Genomic DNA, 19569 nt, shown 5'->3' with positions numbered 1-19569 from the left:
ATAAAAAATACCATAATTTTAATATTCAAAAACCATTAGCAGTTACAAATTAGTAGTGTAACTCTCTTATATTAAAGAAAATAGAAAATAATTAAACTTTTTATATATTAAAAAATAGAAAATAATTAACTTTTTAAAATATAAAGATGGGTTTATTTATATTTTTATTAAAAATAAATAAAAACAAAAACAAAAACAAAAAACACAAACAAAAAATTCAATATTGAATTTTATATAGTTGATTTTTTTTATTAAAAAAATAGAAAATAATTAAACTTTTTAAAATATAGAGATGGGTTCATTTAAATTTTTATTAAAAATTAAATAAAATAAAAATTATTAAAAAAATAGAAAATAATTAAATTTAAAAAAAAAAAAATTGTATTAAAAAAAAAAATAATTAAACTTTTTAAAATATAGAAATAGGTTTATTTAATTTTTTATTAAAAATTAAATTAAAAAAATTATTTATTTTTTCAATATTGGATTTTATATAGTCGTTTTTTTAATATTTATTGTAACTCTCTTATATTAAAAAAATTAGTTAAAATATAAAAATTAGTTAATTTAATTTTTTTATTAAAAATTAAATTAATATATATATATATTTATGTTTTCAATACTGAATTTTATATAATCCAATTTGTTTGATATCTAATCAATTAAGAATTAGAATTTGGTAACTATGATTACAACTACAATGAGTTGTGTTTTTGCCCAGGAAATTGCAACAATTCTCTTGAGGGGTTTTCTTTCCTTCGTTCTTCCAAAATCAACCCGAAGTCGAATACAGATTCCATACTGCATAAAGAGTCACGACTGGAAATATTGGTAGGGCTATACATATGGTTCCAAGTAGCAAAAATATACCATTATGTTCTAGAAAATAGGAGAGCGATTCGCAGAGTAGAGAGAAAATCCGTTAAGAAAGAACGATAACAGTCTAGATCAATTTCAAAATTGCAGTTTCCTTACCTTCTCATTAAATTTATAACAAAGCGTATTTACTTATTGGATATGAATATAAACATTGTTGATAGGTTAACATGTTTTTCCAAGATCATAACAAAACATATTTACATACGAATATGAATATGAACATAAACCTATGTTAACATGTTTTTCTAAGATCATCCTCTAAGCTACGAGACTTATTTTGCAATGTCTATTGAGACATTTTATTCTCACAAACTAAACCAACAACTAAAAGCTATTTCTGACGAGAAAGCATTTTACAAAAGCAGCAGACGCTGATGTCTATATACACTATCTACAGGTTTCACGTATAGATAAACATTTTTTAATTCTATATATAAGTGACCATATGCTTCTCATGCCCAACCTTAGCGCCTCGTTCTTCTACAAAGAGACCGACGTTTTGGAGTCCCTCTGTTTTGATCAGCTCTTCTGCCTCCATTGTTTCAATTCTCTCTGCGATTTTTTTGAGTTTTTCTGTCTTGATAGGCAACATGAAATTGAGTAATTTTCCTGATGTTTCGGTGTGGACGGCGGGAAGGGATATGGCACAACCAGAAGAATGCGACTGAGATTGATAGGCATACACTTATTAAGTTAGAGGGTAACTACCTTTTTCTTTGTCACTACCACTAGCCTTTCTGGTTCTTGTCCGCCAAAGTGTCAAGAGTTGTATCCTTCCTTGTTCTTGTCCATAATTTGTCCCCTAAAGTGTCCAGAGTTGTATCCAAACTCAAAAGCTTGAGCTCTCCTACTAGAATTTATTACAACATAAGAATGAGGCCATTCATGTTTCAACCAAGACCTAAGTTGATTTTATTATATCATGGACCACCCAATCAGTGGGGTCAGGCTGCTTTACTTCGATAACGAAAAGTTGTATCCTTCCTTGTTCTTGTCCATAATTTGTCCCCTAGAGTGTCCTCAGTTGTATCCAAACTCAAAAGCTTGAGCTCTCCTACTAGAATTTATTACAACATAAGAATGAGGCCATTCATGTTTCAACCAAGACCTAATTTGATTTTATTATGTCATGGACCACCCAATCAGTGGGGTCAGGCTGCTTTACTTCAATAACAAAAATTTATCCCACTGTTTGTAATTTTTTATAAATTTTATTTATATAAAAAATTTAATAAAATTAATAATTTCTGTATTGAAAAATTTACAAAATGGTAAATTGGAAATATTGTAGTTCTAAATGAGTGAGTATGATAAAAAAAATAAATAAATAAATAAAAATGATAATTTCTTTATTGGAAAAAATTATAAAATGGAAAATTGTAATATAAAAAATACCATTATTTTTATATTGGAAAAAAATATTAGATAACAAATTGTAGTTACAAATTGACCATTTCTATATAAATTTTTTTAAAAATGGTAACTCTTATATTAAATAAAAATAAAAAATAATTAAATTTTTAAAAATATAAAAATGGGTCATTTAATTTTTTATTAAAAATTAAATCAAAATAGAAAAATAAAAAATAATTAAACGTTTTAGAATATAAAGATGATTCATTTAAATTTTTATTAAAAATTAAATTAAAAAGATATTTAAATATTTGTAAGATGCATACTCTAAATGATTTTTTTCATTATTGAATTTTATACCCTCAGGTTTTTTTTCCAATCGAATCAGTTATGAATTCGAATTTGGTAACGATACTTACAACTACACTGAGTTGTGTTTTTGGCCAAGAAGTTGCAACAATTTTCTTCAGGGTTTTTCTTTCCTTTGTTCTCCCAAAATCAACACGAAGTCGAATACAGATTCCATACTCTATAAAGAGTCACGAGTGGAAATATTGGTAGGGTTATACATATGGTTCTAAGTAGCGAAAATATACCTTTATGTGTTAGAAAATAAGAGAGCGATTCGTAGAGTAGAGAACAAATCCGTTAAGATAGAACGATAACGGTCTATAGATCAATTTCAAAATTGCAGTTTCCTTACCTTCTCATTAGATTCATAACAAAGCATATTTACATACCAATATGGATATGAACCTAGGTTAACATGATTTTCCAAGATCATAACAAAGCATATTTACGTACCAACATGAATATGAACATATGTGAACATGTTTTTCCAAGATCATAACAAAGCATATTTACATAACAATATGAATATGAACATATGTTAACATGTTTTTCCAAGATCATAACAAAGCATATTTACATACCATGTTTTTCCAAGATCATAACAAAGCATATTTACATACCATGTTTTTCCAAGATCATAACAAAGCATATTTACATCACAATATGAATATGAACATATGTTAACATGTTTTTCCATGATCATCCTCTAAGCTACGAGACTTATTTTGCAGGGTCTATTGAGACATTTTCTTCTCACAAACTAAACCAACAACTAAAAGCTATTTCTGACGAGCAAACATTTTACAAAAGCAGCAGACAATGATGTCTGTATACACTATCTACATGTTTCACGTATAGGTGAAACATTTTTTAATTCTATATTTAAGTGACCATATAAGAGAATGGGCAAGGTGCCATTTTCATCTTTTGCTTTCTCCATGGAGGCCAGACGACGCTGCACGATATTAAGCTCCAAGGTTCTCTAGCTCTCTGCTTACTGAGTAATTGGAGTGCTAAGAGGGCTGGGCAGGGAGGACCCCCCTGGGGCTACATAAGTGACTTTCTTGTCTCGTCTAAATGTCAAATACAGAATCAACGCTATATACAGAACAACGAATGGAAATACCAATATTGCTATAAATATCGAAGCTATTTTAGGCAGACTGTTATGGATCAACCATTTTACAAATCCAACCGCCAGATAGTAGATGTTGATGCCTATGATACACCATGCGATAGCCCAAGTCACAACCGTAACCTGCGACACATGAAGAGCAACGGACGTTTATAAAAAAAGTATTCCGACATTTTCCCAAGCATTATGAAAATAAATTTTCTTTGTGAAAACTGGTAGTAGCTTACTGCGATTGAGTTCTTGTGAGGACCCATCTTTACTTCACTACTCGTGAACTTCAACAGCGGAATTATTGAAAATGGCAATAAAAAGGATAATATCATCTGCAGGGAAACAATACGAATGTTACTGATTATCGCTAGGGTAAAACATCAAGCAGTACATATAGGATAATATAAGAATACAGGTATTACTGATTTTCTCAAAGCTTAAAATATCACCATAGAAAGGATGATATCATCTGCACGACATAGATACAAATATTATTTATTTTGACAAAGTTAAGACAACAGGGAAAAAATTATTTTTCAAAGTTCGTAGCGTTTTATCAATTTGAAATATGGGGGAATATTTTTTTCGGGTGCTTTTCTTAGTTAGGGTGTAATTTCAAATAAATTTTCAAATATTTTTTGTTAATTATGAAGTGATAGGGTATGATGAGGTGTGTTACTAACCTTATTTATTCGCGAGAGATATCAAATGGTTAAATTTGAATTTTTATTTAAATTCCTGTTTTAATATATAAAATTTATATGGTTTAGTTGAGAAAATACTTTCGAAAATATCATTCATAAAATATTTTGTTTTATGATCCATGTAAAAGAAATGAAATTGAAAGAAATTATCTAAATCTGTTTGTATACTAATGGATATAATTTAATTAATGAAATATCAAGTTATAATAATTAAATTAAATTTTATATATATATATATATATATATATATATATATATATATATATATATATATAATTTTAATATTTAATAATTATTATTAATTTCTCTTTAATTATATAATATTTAATTACATATATATTTATATTTTTTAAATTTAATTAATAAATAAATTAATAGTGTTATTGTAACTTTTCAAGATACCATATTATATATATTAAAGAGTATTTTCCGCATTATAATTTCAAGATTCTTTTTATGATTTTTGTACATCATTTCTATATTCACACAACAATATTTAGATATTTTATTATTAATTATTAATTATTAATTATGATAATTGGTATAATTTTGTTATTAGGTAAAATTTATTATTATTGAATATATAAGTTTATTATATTATTTAATTAAGTAGTATTTAAGAATTGTAGATATATAATTATAAAGAGAAATTTATTTGAATTTAAAATATGAGATTATTTTATTGTTGGCATCAAGATATCAAAGTTTTTAAATTTATTAAAAGTTAATGTAATTGAACAAATTCTATAAATCACTACCATCATTGATAAGCATTCAGATGAATCATATGTTAAGCATATTAACATATATTCTCTTGACAATCAATCTAAGATATTAATTAAAAAAATAAAATTAAAAATCAATGTATCCTCATCCACTTTAAATTGAAAAAAAAAACTTTAAACTTATACTAATCATTATTTTCCTAATTAATTAATAATAATATAATTTATTATTTTTATAAATTAACTTTCTCTTCCTAATTAATTAATAATAATATTATAATTTATTAATTTTTATGAATTAACTTTATGATACCAGATTTACTAAACATTTAATTTATAAGGTTTCGTTCAACATTTACATTTAAATTTAAATTTAAGAAACCACTAAACTACTCACCATACTAGTTCATTTAGTTCAATTATTTTTCAGTAAAAGATAAGATAAATGGTATAAATAATAGAAATTAATGTAACTGTAATATAGATTATCAGACCGTTGGATTAGTTGTTACTCAAATTCTAACTAATAGAATAGACATTCAGAGCATACCGAGCAAATAATAATCAGTTTTCCTGCACCAGAAGATCCAGAGACGATAGCAACTACCAGAGATGGGATGATTGCAACGGACCGTGTCATAAGATTACGGAGCCATAGTCTCACTTTCAAATTGATAAATCCCTGTAACGAAACAGACTCACCACAGGTAGATGTCATCAGAGGAATATTATGGAAATTAGACTGGCAAAATTCAATAATCCTTTCTCTTCAACTGCGGAGAAAGATAAATTCATAACGCACCTCCATGATAAACTGCCCAGCATATGTTCCTGTCATGGCGGAGCTCTGCCCAGATGCCAGTAGTGCAATTCCATAAAGTATTGAGCTCCAGCTCCCTAGAACACTCTGAAGAGGACAAAAGAGGTTTTTCAGTTTATCCATTTAGGAACCTCCCGTATTAAGAGTATGGAAAACTCCTCTTCAAAAAATGAGGAATTTAAAGAAAATACACGAACTTCATTGTCTAAATTCAAGCACAATCGATACACCAGGAACTAAGAGACCAGAGGTCGCTATATTTACTAACGAAATTTCTGCAGCCTTTATAAATCTAATAGCAAAAGCTAGAATTCTCCTGATTCGATGAGTCTGTTTCCCTGCAACGTTGGGATAAGGGTTTGAAATTGATAAAATATAATTTTTTCTGTTGAGCTAGTTTTCAGTGACTTAGTTGACAGATAGTTTTCAGTACAAGTTATTTTTAGAAATATATTTTGAGATAGTAGTAATATAAAGATATTTTGAGAAAATTTAATCTATTAATATGGTTAGCACACATACTCCCAGCTTTAGCAAGGCATCAGTGGCTACAATCACTTCATTACATATATATGTCTTTTTTGGCTTCTTGGCTTATGGCATTCACTTTCAGTGGCGTAGCAATATTAGCTTCTTACAGTTTGATAGACCTAGATTATTGAGCTTTGTTAACAATACCAGTTTTACATTTCATTAGACCTAGATTATTGAGTTTTGTCAACAATACCAGTTTCTTTTGTGGCGGACAGTGAGATGACTCAAATTATATAATGATATCTAATTTGGTTTTGTATAATCTCATTTTGAGATAATATAAATTTAAATAAATAAATCATTTTTAAGTTATTGTAAAATTTATTTAACGACGAGAATGAAAATTTTAATTTATTGTAAAATTTTATTTAATGATAAGAAACCCATACAATCTCTTCAATGTATTTTCGATTATCACCCACACTATTTATTGTGGTATTACCTACATTTAAATTTAGGATAGACAAATGCAAAGTAGCAGAGACAAACCAGAGAGGGTAATTAAAAACAAACCAACACAGTAGAGAGAAAAATCAGTGCGATATATAAGGATCTTTACTTACCTTCAGTAGAAAAGATGATTTATTCAGGTCCAAGTTCGCACAATTCGCTTGATTTTCCGGAGATAGGCTTGTGGAAGAGCAGACGGCCCCGCTTAAAGAAGTAACAGCCACATTGATGACGAATGAGATAAATAGAGCGATTCCAGTTTCTATGAGGAAATATCTGCACGCAGACTGTAACATAGATAACATTCCAAATCATTTCATAGATGTTTGACTTGATTAGTGGAACATCAATACATGTATGGTTTCAGAGCTGTATAAATGGTTGAAATGAACTTACATTAATTGCATCAACGGTAGGTTTTACTTTCCTCGTGAGCACCAAGGCAGAATGAAGAAATAGATTGTGCCTAGACATGGTTGATTATATTATTAGTTATATCGTTTGTCAGAAATGTTTTACAGAAGACATTCACGATGAAAGAAGGCCACTGGATCCCATTGAAGGGCATGGGATAGACTGGATCGACTAAACATTTGACAACTTGAGTAAGATAATATTTTGATGTAATTAATAAAAGGAAAAACGATAGAACTTTACGGAGTAATCAAGGCTCCAATTAGTGAGATGGCCAGACCAGTGGCACCTTGCCCACTTAACTGAGGAACGAACATTCCTTTAAAGAGCTCTCTGGGTTTAGGTTTTGCATATACCAGCTCGGCAAGGAAAGCCCCCAACATCGTAAACAGAAGAAGAGCAATGAATACCTCCAATTTTCTCATCTAGATTTGATTACAACACATGTTAAAAGATTTCCAATGAACAACGTTTTGATAAGAAAATTGAAAAGGACATGAATGAAATATAATGGAAAAGATATAGCACCCCAAATCTTTCTAATCCAAGAAGAACGAGCGTACTGACTCCAGCTATGAGAACACCAGCCCAAATAGGTATATGCAACAGCATATTAAGAGCAAGACCAGTTCCAATAACTGTCATAATACAGTGTAGTAGCACGGTGCGTAAATGAGAAATTAATTACCAATATGTTCACTAAAAAGCTACGTCATAAGCAGTATGCAATTTAAAATCGAAAAACAAGATAGAAGATATTTACAGAACACATGATGCTAACCTTCAGGAATATCTGCTGTAGTAACTGCCAATTCTGATAGCAGCCATAAGACATAAGTTAATTTCCTCGGATACTCTTCTCTGTAGTGTTGGGACAGATGTTTGCCTGTGATGCTAACAGTTTCATGGGTTAGGATAATACTTTGTTAGGACAATATGAGCTCATATAATTGTCTAAGAGAGGAAACCGAGGATGGGTCTCTGGACAGACCTGTGACGACTCCCAAATTCGCTGCAAGATATTGTATAAGCACGCCAAAAACAGATCCGACAAATATGATCCACAGTAGCTACAAAGGAAAATATATTGACGATAAGGATCCCCTTCGATCACCCCATGGCAATTTTACGCAATGAATAATCTTACTGATATTAATTAGTCATTTCTTTAGATGTATTATTATAAAATATCTTGAAATTTTATGAACATGAAATCAAAGTGCTATTATACTCTTAGATCATAATATATTTGTTTAATATTATAATAAAATAATATTGTGTAAGAACTTTCATATAAAAAAAATTAACTTATGAGTTTAAACTCCAGAACTTATTTAACGAAAACAGTGAAACGCAGAGCATAATCTCGTTTAAATTGAATAAAAAATTAATGTAATAAGAAAAATGTTTTATTGTTTTATTAATACACATATTTATTCCATTAATCATGTATAAAAAAATTATCTGAGAAAAAAATGAAATACACATCTTATTGTAAAACGAACCGTTTTGCTAAATAATTTTTTCTTATATATTAATTTTCCCATCAAATTAGAATATGAATTTATTAGAATCGGAATAATCTCAAATCTCTAAAAAATGGGTGGTGGGAGGAGACAGATGACATGAATTTATTTTTGTAAATTTATTAAAATCGAATGTAACCTAACAAGAGCCGAGCACAAGAATTCTAGGGTTTATCGAAACCAGTGACACAGAGTACCAAGCATCCATGGAGACACAGGAAGTAGGGAGCTCCACTCCCTCCTACAGTTATATGGTTGCAGACAGGGGAAAGGAGGGAAAAAGAACAAACCTCCAAAGCCCTCGGAGGTCAAGACAAAAGACACAGAGACTCAGAAGGCGGAAGGTAGCAAAATCAATGGAGGTCATGGAGCCCACGAAGAAGACTGCCGGGAGGAAAAAGCGGAAGACAGAGGTCAAGGGTCAAAGGGCAAAGCTAAGATGGGGTCGTGTAAACCCAAGACCACAACTAAACCTCGAGTTATTCTGAGCGACCCAGCTCTGCAAGCGCACAGAGACCACATGGCTAACTATGCCATCATATGTAAATTTATGGGAATCTGGCCATCTGAGAAAGTGTTGTACACCTGGATAAAATATGACTGGAAACCAAAGGGGGAGTTAAAAATTCATCTTGGATCCAAAGTTCTTTTCATTGTGGTTTTTACGAACATGGAAGATAGAGACAAATTTTTTGAATGAGGGCCATAATTCTTTGCAACTATTGGGCTCTATATGAGGCTATGGATGATGAAATTTGTGCCTGAATGAGAAACCTTCACTTCGGTATCGATATGGATTAGACTCTACTCTTTACCTTTAGATTACTAGATGCCACAGTCTTTAAAAGCTATAGGAAATAAATTAGGTCATTTCTTAAAGATTTTAGAGGCAAATCTTAAGGGAAAATATACATCCTATGCCCGCATTTGTGTGGAGATGGACCTATCTCGAGCCCTTCTAGATGAGGTCATTCTAGAAGTCTATGATGAGGAATGGGTTCAAGCAGTGGACTATGGACATATCCTGTTCAGATGTCACAAATGTCATGAGCATGGGCATCTATCAAGAGACTATCCACTCAATCGAAGGGACGAAAACTTAAATCCCAGCAAAGGAAAAGACCAAACAAGTTTCACCAAAGTGGGAGGGAAAGGAAAAGGGGGAGGAAGGAAGACAGAAAAGATCCATAGTGTGAACGATAACGCAAAAAGTTACAAAAGCTTTGAGATCTTACGAGAAAAAGAAATCGAGGAAGGGGATAAAGAGAGTGCAGAGAATCAGACAACAAGGGGGAAAGAAAAAGAGACCAGCGAGGAGTACATTCAGGAACGGAATGAACACATGATGGACTCTTTGAATACCATGGTCATAGAAAAAGACCAGGAAATGACTCAAAGTGAAAGTGGTATGGAAGATCAAGATTTGCAGGAGATCTTAGAAAGGGAGACCCTAGAGCTGGAAAAGTTTCTAGAACAAGGCGGGAACCTAGGAATAAACTCCTTCCCTCAGGAGGAAGTGGATAAAGTCCAACAAATATTCCTTAACAAGACACACTAAACAGTTGTAGGATTCAAATGAGGACATGACAAACAGGAAAACAAAGGAACCTCCTCAATAGGATTAATAACCGGAAAATTAACAAAGAATCCAAGCAAAAGGAGGGGTAGAAAGAGACAGAAGGAATTACTACTGGAGTGTGGCAAGATCATGATTGATTCAGGAGGGATGAAAGATATTTCTAGTTACTCCTTTATAACCCCACCTCAATGAGAATCACAACTTGGAACATTAGAGGACTAGGGAGTAGAAGAAAACAAAGGAATCTTGGTAAGAGGATTAGAAAGGAAAAACCTGACATAGTATTCATACAGGAAACAAAATGCTCAGTGGAGAAGGTCCGAGAAAAACATAGCAAATGGGTAAATAGACATGAATTCCTTGAAGTTAAGGCAAACAAATTTTCTGGGGGTATTCTCACTCTCTAGGATCCACATAAATTTGGTGTGATTGATGCAGAGGCATCCAAACATCACCTTTCTCTTATTTTCAAACCGGTGGGAGACAGGCAATGTTACATGATCACCAATGTCTATGGTCCACAACCAATGGAGAACAAACTTCAACTCCTCACAACATTTGAGGATATGAAGAAGAGATACCCAACTCTACCATGGATTCTTCAGGGTGATTTTAACATAACAAAATCACTTATGGAGAAGAAAGGAGGAACTAGAATACTTGGGAGAGATTCAATTGCCTTCCAGAACTTCATCACCAATATGAAATTGGTTGATATGGAAACAAGCAATGGAATCTTCACTTGGAACAACAAAAGAGGAGGCCCTTCCCAAGTGGCCTCAACATTAGATAGATTTATGGTTTCAGAGGAACTTCTTCTCAATGGAAGCAGCATAACTGCACTCATTTTACCTTTTGGGGGTTCATATCACTGGCTTATCCAATTAGAGGCCTCCTTTTTTGGAAAACCAAGGAACACCCCGTTTAGGTTTGAAAATGCTTGGCTCACACATTCTGATTTCCTCACAAATATTGAACATTGGTGGAAGGAAGATCTTCACCTTCAAGGTACAAAGATGTTCCTGCTTCACTGCATGCGCAAAAATATTAAAGGCAGACTCAGAGTGGAACAAAACGGAATTTGGTAACATCTTCAAAGCTAAAGGAGAAGTGGAAAAGAAACTAAAAGAAATAAACCAGACTCTTATCACAGAAGGATACACAGATGAAAGGAAAGAGATGGCGGAGTTGCTCCAGCAGGAGTGGGACAATAGATGCCTTCAAGAGGAAATACTTTGGAGACAGAAATCCAGAGTACAATGGATCAAAGAAGGGGAGAGAAACACCAAATTCTTCCACATATCCAGCACAGCTCACAGAAAAAACAACAGAATTGTGAAACTTACAGATCAGCATGGTGTAGAGAGAAACACTCATGAAGAAATGGAGAAAGTCCTACTCCAGCATTTTCAAAAAATTGCTGAGGAAACCTCAGAAGATAATTGGTTGCCAGAGAAGATAATTTCAATCTCAATAGACCAGTAACAATGGAAGAAATTGAGGAAGCAGTGAAAGAGATGTAAAATGGGAAAGCACCCGGCCCGGATGGCTTCAATGTGGACTTTTTCAAATCTTGTTGGAAGATAGTGAAACAGGACATCTTAGAGGTAGTGGAAGACTCTCGGAGATTTAAGAAAGTCTTAAAGGCGCTCAATGAATCTTTCATAGCCCTTATCCCCAAACAGGAGAAGGCCACCTCTCCAGACAGATTTCAACCTATAGCATTATGCAATGTGATCTATATCCAAAGTCATTTCCAATTGTCTTAAACCTTTCCTCCCAACCCTAGTGTCAGAGGAACAAACAGGCTATGTGGAAGGATAACAAATTCTAGATAATATAATACAAGCAAATGAAACGGTTCATTCACTCATCACCAACAAGAAGGCTAGAATGATAATGCAGTTAGACATAGCAAAGGCCTATGACAAACTTAGCTAGTCATATGTTAAAGCAATTTTAAAATCCTATGGCTTTAATCATGATTGGATAAAATGGGTTATAGCGCTAGTTACCACAGCTAGCTGTTCAATTTTGCTCAATGGAGCTCCTTCCAAAACCTTCATGCCTTCTAGAGGTCTTAGGCAAGGAGATCCTCTTTCTCCTTTCCTCTTCATTCTAATGATGGAAGGGTTAGGAAGAGCCATCAGAGATTCTAAGGAGGAAGGGAGAATTCAGGGTCTTAGACTCGCTAATGGTGTGGACTCGGTGACGCATCAACAATTTGTGGATGACACTGTGCTTCAAGGCACACCCACTGTTAATGAAGCCAAAGCATTCAAACAGATTCTGAGTGATTTTGCTAAGGTAGCAAGCACTGAGGTAAGTCTCTTTAAATCAAAAATATTCTTTTTCAATACAAATATTTCGATTCAAAGAAATCTTTCCAAAATTTTAGGATTTCAAAGGGAGACACTGCCTGTGAAGTACCTGGGAGTCCCTCTCAATGCCAAACCGCTTCACCAGGACATCTGAGAGCCCATTCTTAATAAGCTAAAAGATAAGATCAGCAAATGGACAAACAAAGCACTAAATCTAGTAGGGAGACTAGTTCTCACTAAGGCTGTCCTACAAAGCATCCCTATCTATATGCTATCTGCCATTCTAGCACCAGCCAATGTACTGACCAATACAAGAAACATTCAGAGAGACTTCCTACAGGGGAAATGTGAAGAAAAGAAGAAATGGGCCCTTGTGGCATGGGAGAGAGTATGCAAACCTAAGTCCCATGGAGGCTTAGGCCTTCATGACCCAGGAATTCTAAATAGAATTCTTGGAGCCAAAATTTGGTGGAGATGGCTGAAAGAAATTAAAGCCCCTTCGGAAAAACTCTGGAAGCACAAATATGCTAGCGAATGGCAGGAGGAAAACCTAATCAAAATGACAGGACAAGTCAATGGTTCTGCAATTTGGAATAGGGCATGGGAGAATAGAACCCTAGTCCAAAATCATGGTTTCTGGGAGATCAGAAATGGGAACCTGGCTTGGTTCTGGGAGGACAATTGGCAGCACGAGAACAATCTCTGAAGTGAAGAATTAGTAAACATTTACGCTGATACCATCAACAAAGGACTAAAGTGGGTTAGGGACTACTAGGACCAAGCAAGGAATGATAAGGAATGGAGAACTTGGAAACTTCCAGACTATAGTGGAATGGGCATGATGCAAACTCAAGCCACAACCCTTCAAGGTCTTTTAGACAAGAGACAAATTTTAAACTCAAACTTGAGTGATCAACTTAGATGGGGAAAAAACAAGAAATGTCTATTCAACCTTAAGGAAGCCAAAAGAATAGAGGCAAGGCTAAACCATCCCAACATTGATAAGACATGGAAAGAAATATGGGAAAATCCTCATTGGATGAAAGTAAATCTATTCACGTGGCTAGTTCAACAGGGAAAGATTCTGACATGGGATAACCTAAGAAAAAGAGGTTTTGTTGGCCCCTCAAGATGTCACTTATGTAGACAACAAGAATAAAATACAAATCATCTCCTGAATAGATGCACTTTCACCACAACTCTTTGGAATTGGGTTGGAGAAGTCTTTGAGCAAACAGCAGAGATGCTAATGATATTACCACCACTTTGAAGAACTGGAGGAAAAGTTTCTTGGATAATGAGATCATAAACTCTGCTTGGAGGCTGACCCGAGGATTCTTAATCTATAATGTCTGGAAGGAGTGTAACAATAGGATTTTCAAGGAGAAAGTGAGTCCGATGAGTAACATCCTCAAACTGGTCCTTAAACAACTCAAAGAAATTGTTCATTTCCTGGGAGGAGAAGCTACAGGTAAACCTATTGAATAAAGAGAGGCAAGAATATTGAAGAAATTAGAGCTCAAGGTTAATTCCCCTCAGAGCTCTAAGAAGATAATCAAGAAGACCTTAAAAAAAAAGTCTTCTTGGCAACCCCCTTCTCATGGCTTTTTAAATTCAACATAGAAGGGGCTTCAAAAGGGAATCTGGGAGAAGCAGGTTATGGAGGGGTTCTAAGGGATGAGGAAGGAAATATACAAGTCATCTTCCACAGTTATCTTCGCAAAGCTACTAAAAATATGGCTGAGCTCATGGAAATGGAAACATGCTTGGAAATACTGCTCAAGTACAACATTCAAAATGTCATCATTGAGGCTAATTCAGAACTGGTCATTAAATCAGTAAAAAGAATAAATGTTGGAGCTGCTCCTGAGAAAATCTCAAAACATTGGCGGCTTCTACAAGTCTACCAAAGAATCCAAGCGCACCTAAGAATTCTAAGAACCCTCAGATTGGTGCATGTTCGTAGGGAAGACAATAAAATGGCGGACTGACTTGCAAATGAGGGGGTTCGAAATAAGCATATGGATCTCTATTGCCGGTGGGAGGAGATAAAAGATGTCCGGTTGAAGGAGGGTTGTTCATCCAGAGCCCTTAGCGACTGACAGCAGCATCAGGAAAATCAAGAAACTATTTTTGCTGACCCAGAGTAATTCATTCATAACAATTCCTAGAGGTTGCAACTCGGGCGATTCAGATTTTTTGACAGGCAGAATGGTGAGAGCTTCTTCTCACTTTGGTTGAGGCAGAGTAGACAAAGCGAGAGGCTGGAAACTGGAAACTCTCGGTGGCCTCAAAACCTGGGGTTTTTCTTATCTATTCGCAATATCGCGTCTAAGGCAGTTTTTCGGTGATCGTAAGCCTTGCAAGCGGGAAGTGGTTTCCCCTTTTTGGGAGTGATTCCATTCAGTGAGCTCCACGTGGCAATGGGGTCGGATGGAATACTACCCTCATCGCACGTTATTGTTCGGTGATGTTGACCGGTGCGATATGATCCTCAACCGTCGGATCCAGCAAGGCGATTCTACGGATGGGATTGATCGAGCATGTTGGTGGGTCCATATGGGTAAACATTGTGCTTATCTGCACAACGATATGGACCACATCCATGGGATCAGGCGAAGAGGATTGACAGTTGAGGTTAAAGATGCAAGTGAGGTAAAAGGCAGGAAGCATAATGTTCTTAACGGGAAGCAACTTTTTACACATTCTACAGATTCACGGGTTTGTGAGTTTTGCGAACATGAAATCTACAAATATTGGCACATATGCTCCTCTTCGGGCAGAGCAGATGCAGTGAGAGGCTAGAAATCGGAAACTCTCGGTGGCCTCAAAACCTGGGGTTTTTCTTATCTATTCGCAATATCACGTCCAAGGTGGTTTTTCAGTTATCGCAAGCCTTGCATGTGAGAAGTGGTTTTTCCTTTTTGGGAACGATTCCATTCAGTGAGCTCCATGTGGCAGTGGGGTCGGATGGAATACCACCCTCATCACACATTATTGTTTGGTGATGTTGATCGGTGCGATATGATCCTCAACCATAAGATCTGGCAAGGTGAATCTATGGATGGGATTGATTGAGCATGTTGGTGGGTCCATATGGGTAACCGTCATGCTTCTCTGCACAGTGATATGAACCACCGCCATGGGATTGGGAAAAGAGGATCGACGATTGAGGTTAAAGATGCAAGTCAAGTAAAAGGAGGGAAGCATAATTTTGTTGGCGGGAAGCAACTTTTTACATATTCTACAGATTCGCAGGTTTGTGAGTTTTGCAGACATGAAATCTACAAAGATTGGCACATATGTTCCTCTTCGGGTCCGACTCTAGATTTTGTTACCCGGTTTCTGCAGTATATTTCTCTAAAGAGTTTTGAGGTTTGGTTGTAGGGGTTGGGGTTTTGGCCTTTGGCCTGTTAACAATTAGTGTTGGGTTTTCTCCTTAGGCCACAGCTTATCAAGGAATGTTGTATTTTATGTATTTTATTTACTGTTTAATGAAATAGAAGGTTCGATTCTTGCTTCAGCCAAAAAAAAAAAAAACAAACTCCATAACATTTTAGGGTCGTTGATAAACATTCAAACGAAGCATATTCCCTTGAGAATCAATCTAGGCCGTTAATTAAAAAAAATTAATCAAATCCTCATCCACCTTAAATTGATATAAGAAGCCTTCAACAGTAATTTCATTGAAATTGTGTAGACTTATGTTCAATGCATAAACACATAAGACACAAACAAAGTGATATCAAAATATAAAATTAGATATATTTATTTTAAATACATAAATTATATTATCAACCACTGCATTGAAAATCACATAGCTATCAATAAAACAAATACATTCTTTTAATATATAATTATAAAAAAATATATGTACAATATTTTATTAAAAATAGTATATATAATATCATAAAATAAAATTTTCAAATTGGTTCTATATGTGGGTTAGTTTAGTTGGTAGAATTGGTTAATCTTGCTCTCTTTTATATATATATATATATATATATATATATATATATATAGTTTAGGAAAACAATTCTAATAAATAAAATCACTTTTGAGTTGCACTAAATTGAAGAATATATATATATATATAAGATTTCATTACTCATCTAAAGAAGTCATATTTGAAGCCATCTATTAATTTTTTTTTACCAAAGTTATAAACTAAATTCTATTTATCATTTTAGGGAATAGAGATACTCTACAACTTAGTATGGGAGAGATGTTGTAACCTAATTTTATATAGAGATATAGCATGAGGGAGAAATGTGTTTTCTTAACTACTTAATATGGAGATGAGTAAAAACAAATACTTTTTACTATGAGGAAGAAGTATAATTTGTTCACCACTTAATAACGAGATGAAAAGAAATAGCATTATTGATGTTACATGATATGGAATTCATGTTCACTTCACATTTGATATTTAAAACAAAAATATATTAATAACAAAAAATATTTTACTGCCAACTATAAGTGAAATATTTCCATGTCTACGATAATTTTATATCTAATTTATATTTAGAGAGAAATAAGGTAATTTAAATTTAAAAAATTGTTATGTTTTCACTTTCTATAAATAGGAAGATGTGTAATTTATTTTATTTCTAATATGGAGTTGATATATAAGATTTAAAAAGATAACAATAAAAAGTTTAAAGTAGATTATAAATAAAATATTTCAAGTAGATTGAGTAAAAGATTTTAACAAGAAATTCCATTAATAGTTTCTTTCTAATTCAATGTACGAGGGATATTTGTAATTATTTCAATGCTTAGTGTGGATTTTATGCATAGTATTTTAGAAAATAATAATAACAATAATAATAAAATATTAAATGTATGCATACAATAAAAAAAAATATGACTGGCATGTTTTAACATTTTAATGTGAAGGTCAATTATAAATAAAATATTTCAATGTCAATTACAAATATATTATACCATTTTAGATCTATTTTAGCTCCCCATCTACCAAGTGCAAAAAAAGATCAATCTGTTTTCACTCGAAAAGATATTTGCATCTCAACAAATTTGATCTTTCTCTACTTGTTAAATCTAGAATTAAAATAAATCTAAACCAATTATATATTTAATAAATATTTTATTACTCAAACATATATATAAAAAATAAATTAAAAAAATAAATTTACTAAAATAATTTTAGTATCATATACCCTCTAAAATAATATCAGATACACTTTTGTATAAAACACTTCTATTTCACAAAATCTCATTTGATTGGTTATAAACTGAACAATATAAAATACTTCAATCTTCCTATCTTATATATATAATGAGTATTTCCTATCATGTTGTATATATTGCTGGGTTGGGATATACCTCATATTTATACTGCGCCCCGGCCTGCAAATCAGACTGCACTGAAATACAAGGAAAATAAATAATAATCAACTTATCAGACTCAAGTGAGACAGCGAGAATTACCAATTGCCAACCTATAAGTCCTTTTTTCCGCTAGCGGCTCACAAGAATATGAAAATTGCTTACCGCATCCAGGATCAAGGAAGGCTATGGCGATCATAATTCCCGGTCCAATATACTCTAATAATTTCTTCCATGCAGGTTTTAGTTTCTGTAATAATTCACAATTAAAGCAAATTTAAAAACATGATAAGTGACTAAATTTTCGAATTCTTTTGCTTGAAAATCAACATCCTCCATCGCTTCAGCCAATCCACCAAATTTTAGAAGTAATATTTAACATTTTATAGGAGACGATGCGGCCAACTCGTTCTCACGCCAACTTAAGTTGAAAGGTGATAAAGGAATGTTCTGCCATCATTATGGAAGGTGATAAGGAATGTTCTGGCATTATTATGCTGATCGGAGAATTTGGAATATGACCATAGGAAAGAGGTTAAATAATTGATCTTTTTTCTGATTGTTAGAGATTCAGAATATTCCTAGAATTTACCATCACTATAAGTTAAAGAGGAATGCTCTTCTAACTGGAAATGGAATGTTCCTATAACTAGAAATGTAATGTTACTATAACTGGAAACTTGTGGGAAGAATAAAATTATAGTGATTTGCAGAATTTTGTGGGATGAATAAAATTATAGTGATTTGCAGAATTTTGTGGGATGAATAAAATTATAGTGATTTGCAGAATTTACCTCGTCTGTTGTCTTAATGCTGTCTGATATGGACTCTATTTCTAGTGCGGCGCTGCCCTCTAACTGCTCAGGTCTCTCTACTGATCCGTCATTCATTGCTTTCGAGTCTGGAGTCCACAGTCGGTCAGCACCTGATTTTGGAGGCGAATGAGATTTCCAGGAAGCTCATGTGAAGCACTGGATCTCGTTCTCACTATATAAACTCCTCCAGGTAGTCAAATAATGAAACAAATGCACAACGATGACTGGCAGTCGGCAGAGATGGTCCCATGGTTTGCGCCACCAATCACTGTCGCTTTTCTCGCTTGACGTAGACAACACAATTGTTTAATAATTGGCTGTTAATAGTGGTAACCTGTCGATGTCATGCGAGGGAATATTCTCATCCTAATCATTAAAATATATATTCGATCGTTTCGTGTGCAGCGTGGGGAGTGTTTTACATTGTTATTTTTCCAACCACTTTCACTCATACGTTCTTGGTATTTGTGAAACCATTGGACGTGGATCTATTATATTATTTCCAACCACTCTATTTTTAAGTATATTGGAAGGTAAGTCTGCCTAAATATGTAAGTTTTTAATTTCAATACATGGGATGTCTCCCTATTATAAGTCATCCAAATAGAATATTACTTAACTTA

The 19569-nt window shown here is 33.4% G+C and overlaps 1 protein-coding gene across 1 annotated transcript; it reads right to left on the bottom strand.

Annotated features, from left to right (window-relative positions):
• Positions 1-3272: 3272 nt before the first annotated feature.
• On the bottom strand, positions 3273-19080 carry LOC149265149 (metal transporter Nramp7.2-like). Its single transcript, XM_089391908.1, has 13 exons — positions 18926-19080; positions 18297-18381; positions 18129-18169; positions 8348-8426; positions 8138-8242; positions 7885-7994; positions 7600-7781; positions 7339-7408; positions 7056-7229; positions 5941-6045; positions 5689-5820; positions 3946-4041; positions 3273-3841 (listed from the first exon to the last, which is right to left on the bottom strand). The coding sequence occupies exons 1-13, from the start codon at positions 19019-19021 to the stop codon at positions 3578-3580; spliced, it is 1539 nt and encodes a 512-aa protein (XP_089248034.1). The 5' UTR covers positions 19022-19080; the 3' UTR covers positions 3273-3577.
• Between the last annotated feature and the right edge of the window lie 489 nt (positions 19081-19569).

This window comes from Pinus tabuliformis, chromosome 6, assembly GCF_031772625.1.
Source record: "Pinus tabuliformis cultivar Carrire ecotype Pingquan chromosome 6, CPIR1, whole genome shotgun sequence".
NCBI lineage: Eukaryota > Viridiplantae > Streptophyta > Pinopsida > Pinales > Pinaceae > Pinus > Pinus tabuliformis.
This window is presented reverse-complemented; position numbering and strand designations above follow the sequence as displayed.